The sequence below is a fragment of the Micropterus dolomieu genome, linkage group LG18 (assembly GCF_021292245.1).
Source record: "Micropterus dolomieu isolate WLL.071019.BEF.003 ecotype Adirondacks linkage group LG18, ASM2129224v1, whole genome shotgun sequence".
NCBI lineage: Eukaryota > Metazoa > Chordata > Actinopteri > Centrarchiformes > Centrarchidae > Micropterus > Micropterus dolomieu.
Window position 1 is genome coordinate 30,718,966 of NC_060167.1, and position 13,186 is coordinate 30,732,151.

A 13,186-nucleotide genomic window follows, 5' to 3' on the forward strand; every position below is an offset into this window, starting at 1 on the left:
TAAGCTTTAAAGGTTGTTCTTGGCCACTTCTGAGACCTGCAAGATAAAGCACCAAATCCCCCCTGTTCCTCTCCTCAGCTGCCAGTCAGAATGCAGAGTTGTGTTGCAGAGAGTGCCGAGGACAGACAAGCTCAAAGAGCAATGGACAGCATGAGTCACATCCCCCATGGTGCACTGCTTTCAGCTATGACTGAGGCCTAAGACACACCTACACTGTGTTCAAATACAATATAATGCAAGCAAGTTGGAAGATGTTCCCTCACACACATATACTGCACATGCGTGCGCACAAACACACACACACCTACACTCAAACCATGCAAACACTCACATGGCCACACGCACAAAGGAAGCCCTTAAGGTTGGGGTTTAATCCAACCATCACAAACCCGACATGCGAAAAGGGGATAAAAGAGGGTCCATTTCTCCAGCAGGGCAGCACAATTTGATGCCTCCCCTGACACTCCACGGCCCTGCTGTGTGTGTTTTTGTGCGAGGGTGAGTGTTTCCATGCTTTGGTGGAAAATCTGCCCTCTTGTCGACATATTGGTGAAAGACGATTTCCGTAATCCGGGAGTGTAAGCCTCGCTGTACAAATGGGCGTGAGGGACTTTGTGTGTGTGTGTGTGTGTGTGTGTGTGTGTGTGTGTGTGTGTGTGTGTGTGTCTGTGTGTGTCTGTGTGTGTGTGTCAGAAATGCCAGCAGAAAGCTGCACGTCTGTGTGGGTGTCTGATAAGAGGCATAGAGTGAGGAGAGTTTAGAGTAGAAGCACAGAACGGAGTTATGATCCCTCCATGGGAAACATGCTTTTGATTTTCCTTATTTTTAACAATCATTGTTATCTACTGGTTGTAATTAAGAAGCTGTTCAGTACATTTTTTTGATTGCGAGAACTGTAGTTTCAGATTTTTTTTACTGTGAATGGTAGCAGAGTTGCAGGGCATCCTTTGATGTATAAACAATGCATACTTGGAAAATCCATGTTTATCATTAAACTGATATTAGTAAAAGAGGAACGTGTGGTCAGAATATGCCCCACTCATGCATACTTCAGTCTGACCAGTTGTTCACACCTCTTTCTAGAGGCAGTGTGTGTGATATGGTAGAAAAAATAGAAATGGACAAATAAGATGAGAGACCAAATCCAATATAGGTTGTAAGTCAATTTCACTAAGAATCTGCACATTGGTCATCAAATGTTTTGTTTAATGATTGCTGTGAGCTCAATTGAATTATTCTTTTTATATATTCTGCTTTGGCATTTTCCCTTGTATGATCATTTTCCTGTGGCCTTTAATTCCATAATTTATTGCATAATTCAGAGGGATCCGTCTGTTTGAACCACTTGATTATTATTGATTGACTATACCTTCCCAACATTCAAGTATTGCAGCCGTGCATGGGGATGGCAGCTCTGGTGATATTTGAGGACCTTGCCAATGCTAATGCTATAAAATTGTAATTATTCTTTTGATTGAGAGACTGAAGTTAATTGAGGCCATGTTGAATTTTTTTCACTTTACTCAAATTTGCATATACACGGCTTTAAATCTGACAAAAAGAGTGTGTGTGCATTATTTCTTTCAGTCATGAATCTATATGTATCTGGCTCCTGGTGACTGAGTTAAAATACATACCATGTAACCGTTACATTAATGGTGTGACTTAGGCCAGGAACCTTTGTTGCATGCATGTTTCCTGTTTCTTTATACTGTCATACTGTCAAATGAAGGCAAATTTGAATTAAACTTCTTTCAAAAACCCCAAACTGAATAAGTGAGCAGAGGAGTGGTAGTATCTTTGTGTGCCCAGTATTTAACATGCTTTGCCGAACTTTGTATGCAACTTTATTATTGTAAGGTAATGCATACTAGGGCCTCTACTGAAAAACTAAAATTAACTGAAAAAATTAGTAACAAATCATATAACTATGCTGTTAAACTGCTTTGTTTGTTTGCCTAATTCTGACCAAATTCCTTTAACAAACATTAATCTCCAAAAATGTTTTGGATACCCAAACTCAGAACAATATACTATGGATGTCAAGATCACCCATCAATTTAAAGTGCTATAGTCTACAAAGAAATGTAGTGTGATAATCCACCAGCTATATTAACAGGTGTAGAAACGCCTGTGAGAGAATACTCATGGGTAATCCTTGGATCTATTCTTCTGAGACCAAACATGAAGTGGGTATTTATGTGCTTTCCAAGCAAGGATTTTTTTCCTACTTGTCTGTGGTGCCCAGAGGCACCGCAGACAAATCACCTGGCATCATGACTTAAATCAGAAACAAGAGCAGCGCTTTTAGCCTGCTGGGTGTGCTTGATAGAAAATACCAGAATGTTGAGTCTCTTGGCCTCATGGTGATTGTAAAATCTATTACTGTATATCCCCCACTTTTTTGTCATGCCAGGCCTGAATAAGTACTTAAAAACAATATACGGGTTGGCTACCTTTCTTTGAATCTTAGCTTTTCTCTGCATAGACAAGCTATTTTAAAGTTTTGTAGTGCACCAAAGACCTTCTGCATCAGGAAAAGATGTGTGGTGTTTTCTGAAACATAAAAACTGTCACTCACTCTGACAAGCATGTGAGGGAAGGGTCCTCGGGAGTTTTCAGGCACATTGATAGGCGGGATGACCCAGTCTCTCTTCTGTCGCCTCAGCCCATTGGCAGAGGAGCTCCTCTGATGTTTTCGAGGAAACTTGATAACTCTGGGTTGGGAGTCCCAGCCTCTTGACAGCATTTCTTCAACCTGAAAAGAAAACGCCCAAACATATTATATCATGCTGCATTTCTCATTGAATAACTTGTGCATGTTATCATTTGAAGAATGCTTTGTTGCCACGACAAGTTGAAAGATGAATCTATAAAGTGTTGTAAAATGACAAGTTGTACCGTCTCCTAAAATACTGGGTGTCACGCTAACAATAAACCCATTTTGGGAGAGTGACACACAGGCAAGTAAGTATAAATAAATATTTTTCTGAATGCTTCGGCATCACAATTCATGAGGCCCTTGGCAAGACACACTCAGCCTGCCCAAGCCCTGTGCTTCTGCTTTAGAAAGCAAGACCTCCCCCAGGCTACATGGCTGGGTTTTGTCCACCGAGGTGCTGTGCTTTGTCTGCATCCCTTCACACATTTTTCAGGCAGACAACATTATTCCCGCCTGTCCCTGTCCTCTCTGTCCCTGCCGAAGACAAAAAACAATGTGACATCGCCCTGACAGAAGCCTATCATCAGATAAAACAGGTATTGATGAAATAAACAGTGTAATAACGAGGGGAGCAGAGGAGAGAAACAGGAGGCCGCCCTGCAGTTTCATCCATGCAGCAAGCATTTAGAGAAACTCAAAATGTCACACACAACTGGTGAGATATCTGTTTATTAAAACACACTTTCATTAAAACTGTGTGTAGACCATCCAGAGTCCAGAATCAGTACCTGAGTTGTTTGGATATGGGTACTACTTCTTATTTTTTATGTTGAGGTACCTTTGAATATCATACAAGACCATGGTATTATAGGCCCATATGTATGGGTGTATACAACTGTAATGACTTCCCTCTAGGTTTAGCCGCAGAGAGGAGATTGTGGTTTTACTCAGCTTGCCTGGTGAAATAAGGGTTAGAAGAGTGTTTCTTCCCCAATCCTCTATGGTGTCCTCTGTGTGAGATGGTTGTATTGCTGTAATCCACCTAATCCTATTGTTGTCTCTGTGCCCTGCACACACACACACACACACACACACACATACACCCACTCATTCATTGGCAGTATGCCCCTGTCACCTGAAGCACAGCGGAAATCCGCCTGCTCTTCCCACCTGGAACACAGTCATACAGGCAAAGACACACGTGTGCACAAGAGCAACCACAGACACATTGCCATGTTGCCACGTTACACAGACCAGCAGCTCATCCTATCAATATACACCTGGTTTGGCGAGTGTGAGCTACACCTGAGCAAACGCAGTGTATATTTTCCATCTTTTGTTTAAACTCTTAACACATTCACGGCTCAAAGGATTGGACCGCAAGCGCGGTGCAGACCACTGGACAGCCAGGGCGGAGGGTTTAGCTGGGCAGGAGCTTGACGTAGAGGGAGCGCAGCGACCGGGAGAATGGTTAGAGGACAGAAAGAACGAGGGGACCAGATGTGTTTCCCAGATAAGATAACTCTCGTTCCAGCTCCACTCATCCAAAACACTCACAGGTACCAACTGGCGCAGGGGAAGCAGGGGGCTGCCAGCCCCCTCCATGGGCGGCAGGTAGAATTAGTCTCTGTCTGTGAATGTGTGTGTGTTTCTGTGTGTATATTTGCTCATCTGAAACAAACAAAAAACACGGGAAAACAAACAAGTATGTAAAAAAAAAAAGGCAATGATGGATAAACACTCTCTCTGGCAGATGATGATGAATCATCAGGACTGTCTATGGTCATGTGCATGATGTCAGTGCATATGGACAATTATAACATACAGTATATAACACCACGACACTGCTCTTCCTCATCTATGCTCAGTCCTGTGTGCTGCTACCCTGATAAAGTCTTTATCAGCCTTTCTGGCTACTACCAGAAAAACACAATGAATAGTTGCTCTATACGCCAATCAGGCCGCTGATGAAGGCAGCCCATCAGGCCTGACAATAAGAAGGTTGAAGCATCCAATTGGTCAGGCCCCAACATTCCTCTGGAACTGAAGAAGAGAGACAGTCGGGCAGAGAGACCAACACGGAGACAGACAATGAAAGGGAGACGTCCTTTATTGTAAGTGTGCTTGTGGATGATATCAGCGCATTGGCTGCATGTGACATGTCACTTTCAAACAGCATGGCAGATGACAGACTGTTGGCACTGTGACAATACCAGAATTACAAAGGGAAGAAATGGCTTTCTATGAGCCGCACGAAGCTAGGTGCTTATTAGCGGGGGTTTTTCTGTCTGAATGTGTGTGTATGAATAGTCATGCCTGCGTGCACATATGGGAATTCATGTGCGCTGGCCTTGATGCAAGCATGTGTGCACACGTACAAATGTGTAAAAATAATGCATGAACATATGTGCGGGTGTATGTGTTTGTGTATGTGCATGACAAGGAGTCAGTTAGTGTGTCCCTGATGCGCCCGGGGCTCCTGAAACCCAGAGGCAGCCAGGGCCAGCTGGCAGCTCTCTCCTCTCAGGCAGCCTGCACATTGCTGGGGCATTCTTTAGGCCTGCAGCCCCCGATCCCTGGAACTGACATCTGGAGGTTATCAGTCTGACAAACAGGCAGAACAATACAATAAGAGTGTGTGCTCATTGCCCATTTTCTGTTCAGTGTGGCTCTGAAAACATTTTATTCAGGTCTTTTGATGTTATTTTTTAAGTCTTTGGTGCTGCAGTTCCCTTTGCTGGTTCACTATGATACAAAAAGAGATCAGAGTGCGAGTCTTCAGTAAAGAGAATGTTCTCCCACGAGATATTCTCTCAAAACTAAAGTGAAGAAATAAAACATTTAAATCTAACTTTGAATAAAAAAAAGTATTAAATCCATGGCTCTTATTTGCCTGTTGAGACTTGCAGCTTTCCAGTGTGGATTGTCAACATAATCAGGCTATAATCACAAAGTTAAAGCACACAGCAAATGCACAACCATCCAACCCTGCCGGTGTTGCTTTTCAATGACCAGTGGACCCCAGGGTCCTACGTTCCACCCTGCTGCCGACTTTCGCTGTAATCTACCTTGAACAGGTGAGACTATCTGGGGAGAGTGTGGTAAAAATGCTAATCAAATAAGCACTAAAACCCGCTTCGGCAACCAGTCGACTCCAAATCCAGTGGTGCATAACTGATGGGCTCTAAGCTGGTGGAGAAGGCAAACCAACGTGCCATGAAATCAGTACGAGTTGGAGAGCACTCAACGAGCCCTACCTGTGTGAGGTGCGATAGCCTGAGTACATAAACACAGCGAAAAGGGCTCTCAGGCCAAAGATGCTCTACACTTCAACTGCTGTGGTATTGCACACTGGAAAATTAAATACTAAAATGAACTGGTTGAACATGGAGCACATTCCAAGTATGCTAATTTCAGCTACTAAAACAGTACAGTGAGAAACTAAGCCAGTTATTAAAAGCAAATCAATGCACTCTCACTGGTGCTATACAACAAAGCAAGCATAAGAGAAGAATGCCACAGTATTCTGTATTGAAGCCAATTCTTCTGAGTAGAGATGAACCAAGCACACAATTTGTTACACAGTATCTCTCTCTACACATTATCTGTCTCTACACAAAGCCGGTGAACTAAAATGAGTTGTTATTTGAGCTGTCTGTCTTTTAATCGCCATTTGGAAGAAAGGGATATCCTGAGCTGTTTATATTCTCTGCTGCCGTTGCCATGTTGATTCCGCAGAGATAGGTTGCGGTTAGGTGATGCGATTATGATAACCTTTCTTCTAAAATAACTATTGACTTTCAGAACAAAGGGATGGGCTCAGATAACAACTACTCACCTCCATGTGTATTTACTGAATTAGAAAAGAAAATGGGCTACACAGTTCAAAACCACTGCAATGCACTGATAACACTGGTAAGCTTTAACTTAATTTCCCAGAAATCATGTGAAGTCATAGCACTAAGCTGCACACAGAACACTCCTGTTAACTGACTTACTGACTTCACTAGTTTATAATACTATGTATCAAAGGATAACCAATATGGGGCAGTTTAGCTTCCTAGCTCACTGCTGCTTACAGTAGAAAACAGCAGCATTTTACTGTTGGTAGGCTACCTCTGACTGAAAAAGTTTCCAAACTCAAAAGTTCCTTTTGACAAACAAGGAAAATGTACAGCATCTCAGTTAGAGAAGATGGGACTCCCTTCTCTATTTGTGCCACAGATACACATTTAATCCAAGTTTAATTACATACGTAAACATTTGTGGCTACGCAGAAACGGACAGTGTAATTGGAGCTTTAGAGTGGACTGCATGGCGATGTTGGTCTGTCGTGCGGTCGACCACTTTGTCCCACACATTAATATCCCAATAACTATTTGATAGATTGCCAAGCCATTTTGTACAGACATACTGTCCATGGTCTACAGACTTTTCCCCTTGCGGAACAATTAAGTTTACATTTGTACTTTTGAGTGAACTGTCTTGATAGGACAGATTGAAATAGAATTTAGTACAGACATTTACCCCTGAGAAAGATGATTTACCAACACTATGATATTCCTTGTACTGTGTGTTTAGCAAATAATAGAATGCTGCCATTTTAAACTCAGATGGTAAACATGCTAAACAACACCTGCAAAACTTTAGCAGAGTAACTGTGAGAATTTTAGCATGCAGATGTTAGCATTTAACCTAAAGCACCAATGTGCCACAACTTTAGTGTAGCTGTGGTTTTAGGTAATAATGTTGTAATTATGTGTTTCTGTTTCTGACTTATTAGTGCTTTTCCTTCTTCAATTGCACAGACTTTCAAACTGAAGGAGAGAGGCAGGGAAGGCAGCAAGAGAAGGCAGCACTGGCAGGGAACAAGACGTCCAGGGAAACTCAACCCCATGACCTCACCCACAGAGTCAGAGCCTTGTCTGCAGGGCTGTTTGACACTGCTGCAGGTTACTGATTCAAACCAGAATCTGCTACTTCATATGGACTGATCTTCTGCCTCATCCATGAATGAAAAGAATATCCACCAATATGCTGCATTCCCTCATTCATACTGAACAAAGGTTTGCGGCATAATTCCGCGTTCCGTGTGCTTTCACACAGCGATACGGCTTTCTGGAACGAGAGGCGTGACTATAGACAGAAAAAGATTGTGACGCGTAACACAACACCGGCATTCCAGCTGTGGCTTTTCACACAGACATTGTTCTGGCTCTGAGCTGGATCAAATCTGACCCCCCTTTCTGGTTCTGTACCTTATTACCTTTCAAACTAACTGTATTTTAATAATATTTTTTATGATTGCACTCCCAATTAAACAAGTATTTATTTGTATTTCTCCACAGCACCTATTTATAGGATCTGAGAAAAGAGTGACATGTACACATGTAAACACTGTTATACCAAAAATGCATACTGTACTGTGCGTATAAAAGCTGTTCTTCAAATTTCCTTGTGATTAGAGAAAACACATTTATTTCTTGTTCAATTATTGAATCTTTCTCTAGCTCTACTATGTGGGGAACATAATTATACGCTGAAACTACATCACCTGTTCCTCGCAGTCTCCGCCAGAGTGGAACATTAGCTCAATCAATGTCAATTATTTCCCAGTCTCCATTATTGCACTGCCAGGAGTGGGCAGAATTTTAATCCCAACACTGCAATTGCTTAGCTACGTGAGTCTTGGGCTTTTTGTCATGATTAGAAACATGACTGAACATTAAGCCCAATGGCGTTCAACAAGTAGTGCAGGAAAAATTATAATGGGTTTTTCACACAACATAGTGCAGCCCGATAGTGGAAGTGAGTAACAGTGGCTATACATTTGGCCCTGTGTTACAGTCTCTGTTAGCTAATACAGCCTTGGTAGCAAATAGGACCATGTCTCTACTTGTCACCTACAGAGAAGCACTGCATCTTCACTGCTGTGCACGCACTGTTCTCAAATCTTTCCTTATAGACAGCTGTAAACACTAAGACTGTGGTGTGTAAAGGAGGGTGTGTACATGCAGGGCCAGAGAAACACAGGGAAATTTGTGTAATGGTTACGATCATTAGAAGTACGCATCATTGCATTTTACCCAGTTCATATTTTAGAGCCTTAACAGGGAGATGATTAACATTTTCTCCAATAAACAATGACGAATATCAGAATTAGAAAACAACTTGAGCAGAGAGCACATTAACCCGACAACAGCAAATGTTTTTTTATCCCTTATGAAATTTATTTCTAAATGTTTCCAACATTGTTATTTACTGATGAAAAAGAGAAAAAACTGTCTGTTAAGCAATTTGTGAGATTTATTAGCATCACACCAGTTAAAAAATTGAACCAGCTATCGGAGAGTGAAAAAAACTAAACTACAAATGTAGCAGTATAAAATTATCTCATCACATCACATCAGAAACTTAAGCAACTATATCCACCAATGGGTTTTGGACAGAGGACAAGTTAGGGTTAGATGGGAAACATCCAGTTTATATTTGCCAGTATGTAGTGCAAATGAATTATTTGATAGCTGTTTAAATTAGCAGGTTTGAGCAAGAGGAAACTATTGTAGTGGTCCCATCAGTGTTCCCTTGTTCTCGGTTACCTTTGTCAGGGCTAAAGGATGAGGATGCCCAGCCAGGGCTAGCTTAACGGTGGTCTCCCAGATGTGTGGGTCATGGAGCCCCCGGGCCGTCACCATGAACTGTACAGGCTCTGACAGGTTTGCCAGATCCTGCTCAGCATACACGGTCCCATCAGGCCTCACGCTGAAGTTGGGGTCGTTGCTGACAAAGCCCACCTCTCTGCTGCGCTGGCAATCCTCGAACTTCACTGCAGAGACAGACAGAAAAAGGAGAGGGGGTACAGAATTAGAGAGCAGCACAGTGAGATTTAGTCCATTAGGTGTTTGCAAATCCTTGACACATCTGGCAGGCTTAAGATTAACCTGCATCCATCAAGACATATCTTGAAATATCTCATCCCTTCTGATGTCACTTTTCATTCCCCGCTTTGACGTCTTTGGCAAAACAAACTGCTTATCTGTTTCTGAACCGGAATACACGGGGGGTGAATCAAATTCTTTTTCATATCATTCTTTTCCCAAACCAGAGGGATAGCAACTAAACTCAAAACAGCAGTTCCCTCAGCTTCTCTAGGGAAAGCATGAAGAGAAGGTCTAAAGCACATTAGGCTGACTGGGCTGATTGTGCACCATGTGCTTGGCAGCAAATCATGGAGCACAGTCTTGAATGACATTTAGAGGGTTTTGCCTGACTGAGACAAAAGAAAGGGAGCTGTGAGGAATCTTGTGTTTGCTCACACACAAACCATATTGCGATTCCTGTTTTGAGAGTAATTTCTCTTTCCACAGTAATGTACCATAAGTGTCTGGATGCGCAGTATGGGAGGATGGTTTGGGTATAGGGGGTGTTATGCAGTCTTTCCACTCATGTGAGTAAAAGGTTGGGACAGATCACAGAGGGACAGGCAGAGACATTGTTAGGCGATGGACTGTGTAGATTCTCCAGTGACAGCTGACATGAATATACCATTAAACCACAGAAAACCACAGGAGCAACCAAAGACACGACTATGTGGAAAGCCCTTTTCATGCTATTCATAGTTTTCACGTGATGTCACATTCCAAGGAAAACGCTCTCTTGTAGGGCAAAAAAGACGTTATTTTCCACTGCCTGCCAACCAGGTTGCATGGTTACTTTGAGTTTGTTACTTTTGCGTTTCAAAAATGCTGGATGTTTGTTGTGGTTTTGGATGCACTAATTGAGGAGGAGACAAGCCTGGGCTGTTAGGTGAGGGATTCCCTACAAGGTAAACGTAAACATTACCGCAGTCGAGTGGCGGCAGGGACCTGGCGGTTTTTAAGGGTAGAAATGCAGCAGCGGATGCTGTAATGTTTTATGGATCGGATATGCCCAACACTTGCAGTTTGTATTCATACCTTTCTTTTTCTTAAGTTGAAAGGTGATCCAAATAAAATTTGACTGCTTTTGCAGCATCTCTAAGGGGGAGTCGTGCTGTGAGCCGCTATGTTGGTCTGTTGTTTTGCCCTCCAGGTCACCGTGCATCGTCATGTGACTGAAAACTATTAATTGCCAAATTTAATCAACACCCACTGCATCATTTCACCATGATTCATAGCATGATGCAATGGCATGAACGCAGAGAAGAACTGATTGTTATTTTCAACATGTCTATTATGTTAACACACACAAACACACACATGCACACCATCCTCAAGTTGAAATGCATGTGCTCTGATCTTATCTCATAAACTCTAGCTGCTGATAACAAGACAAATTGATTTCATAAATCACACAGGGAACAAACAGATCGCCTGCTATGGCATGCTATGGCAGTGTGATTTTTCCAAAAATCCACTGTGAAATATTCTGCACGGCAAGCTTTTTATCAAGCCATCTATTTAATTTATCGCCCAGCTTCCTGTCAAAAGCAGCTCCCAAACAACAGGCTAATAAAGCATGAGATCTCCTCGGCCACTGCAGCTTAGCATCACACAAATGAGGCTGCTTGTTTTCAACCTCTGAGTAATTGCGTGCGTAATGGGACTGATGGTAAACACAGTTTTGACAATGTGCGCATCTGTCTAGGTTGGCAAATGCAATCCATATTTTCATTAAAATAAATACAGCCCAGTGGAGAACGTCTTTATGTGAGTGATAAGCTTTGTCTTACTTTTGCCATCATGGATCATTTATAAAGGGAGAGCGATATAACATAAAGTTGAGACAATATGACACCAACCTGCTTGAATTGTCCACAGATGAATTGTGATGGCAGGCATGTATTATGTAAATGACTTCAATTAACTTGAACTGAGCAGGCTAATTGTTGTCACTTAGACAGGCCTCTTGTGGTGCAGCTGGAGAATCGAGGCTTAAGGACACACGCACTGCTTATGATTGCGTGTGTGTGTTCCTTTTTGTGTGTGCAATTGCGTAGGAGTAAGTTCAAAGTACAGCCAGTCTGAGAATGTCTGTCCTCAGCTGGTGCATATATTAATTTCGATGTTAATTCTACAATAAAACCAGCGAGGTCGCAGAGGTTCTGTCTATAGCCTTGTGTGCTGTGGTGGTGCCAGTTGGCATGGGAACACACATGTGGTCTGTGAGGTATTGCCATTGTAAGAGGAGTGTCTTTGATTCTTTGTAAGGGCACAGGGCCACCTCTCAGTTTATCATTGCCGCCTACTGCTGTGTAACCGTGAGAGGCCGGTACCATGACCCTTAATCCAAACACATCTACTTAGTGTGAAGATATTCATAAATGCTTGCTATTCATTAAAAATCCTGTTTGTTCATCAGGTCGTGGGATCTGATCTGCCACGCTGTTAAATGGAGATGAAAGCGGCAGAAAGAGACAACGAACTAGATACTGGTAGAGAAACTATGAGTATGTATGTCTGAGAGAAAGAGGGAGATGGTAAGATAAAAGGAGAAGGCGGGAGACGAAGATACTGTAGCACACAGAAACAAAAGAGATAGAGCTACATTACATTATATATACAATAAACCGTAATTGGCACAATTTTCTCAGCCTTCAAAAAATTCAAAACTTTAGTTTTAATACAAGAAGAGCTAATATGCAAACATAGCAATGCCGATTATTCATAGCTGTCACATCATAATGGAAACAGAATGAAATGAAAACTAACACTGTTGATAACTAATCTGTGCTTATTTATTGTTCTCCGGGGCATGTAATTCGTTTTGTCATCTTACGCTTGGCAAACTACGGCATCCCTTTGTATGAAAAATTTAACTTGAAATGAATAAACGAAGATGAGGCTTCAGGGCGTTTTCTAAGCTGACGGCCCTGAAGGTCAGTAAACCCACAGTCCTCTGTCAATAAATAAAAGATCACATACATATTTTACTGCAGGTTCAATAATTGCTGCCACTAGACTTAACTTAATCATCTAGTCAACTTATCTGGAGCAAAAGGACTGAATGGAAGAGACAGAGGAATGGGCTGAGTTCAGGTCTGGCCTTTGGGAAAGCTAATGACATTCACTGTGTCTATCTACACACGCACTACATATAGTTATTTAACAATGTGATGCTTTGCGTGATTCTGTATGTATTTATAAAACACATTTTTTGTTGAAATACAGTCTGTCAGTCTCCATCCATGCTCAGTTCCGATGATAAAATCACACACCAACCCAAGGTCATCGGACTTTGCTGTTCTCTGCATACAGCTCTACTCACCAGCCATTCTTCTATGAACAGTTAAGGGTTAAGTGTGTCAGTGTGTGGTGGTCACTGAGCTGAAATGTTCTAAACATATTGATCATTTCAAGAACACTAAGCTAATAGAACCAATCAACATCATGTCAGAGCCACATCAAAATTAGTTTCTCTCAGTGAGTTTCGATGGATTCACTTGGTGGCCTTTTTGACCCAGCATGCATCTCCCTGACAGGGTGAAGACTGTCAGGAAAACTCACTGTGTTAAATTTTTCATGACCTCCTGCCTCAAGGACGAAG

General features: G+C 42.1%; 1 protein-coding gene across 8 annotated transcripts in view; it reads right to left on the reverse strand.

The window, feature by feature from the left end:
- cdh4 (cadherin 4, type 1, R-cadherin (retinal)) overlaps positions 1 to 13,186 on the reverse strand; it is a 203,171-nt gene that overhangs the window by 57,683 nt on the left and 132,302 nt on the right. For all 8 annotated transcript variants that reach the window (XM_046076610.1, XM_046076613.1, XM_046076612.1 and 5 more), the window contains 2 exons: positions 9,262 to 9,488; positions 2,582 to 2,758 (listed from right to left, as the gene is read on the reverse strand). In XM_046076610.1, coding sequence (XP_045932566.1) covers positions 2,582 to 2,758; positions 9,262 to 9,488 — 404 coding nt within the window. The remainder of the gene's footprint in view (positions 1 to 2,581; positions 2,759 to 9,261; positions 9,489 to 13,186) is intronic.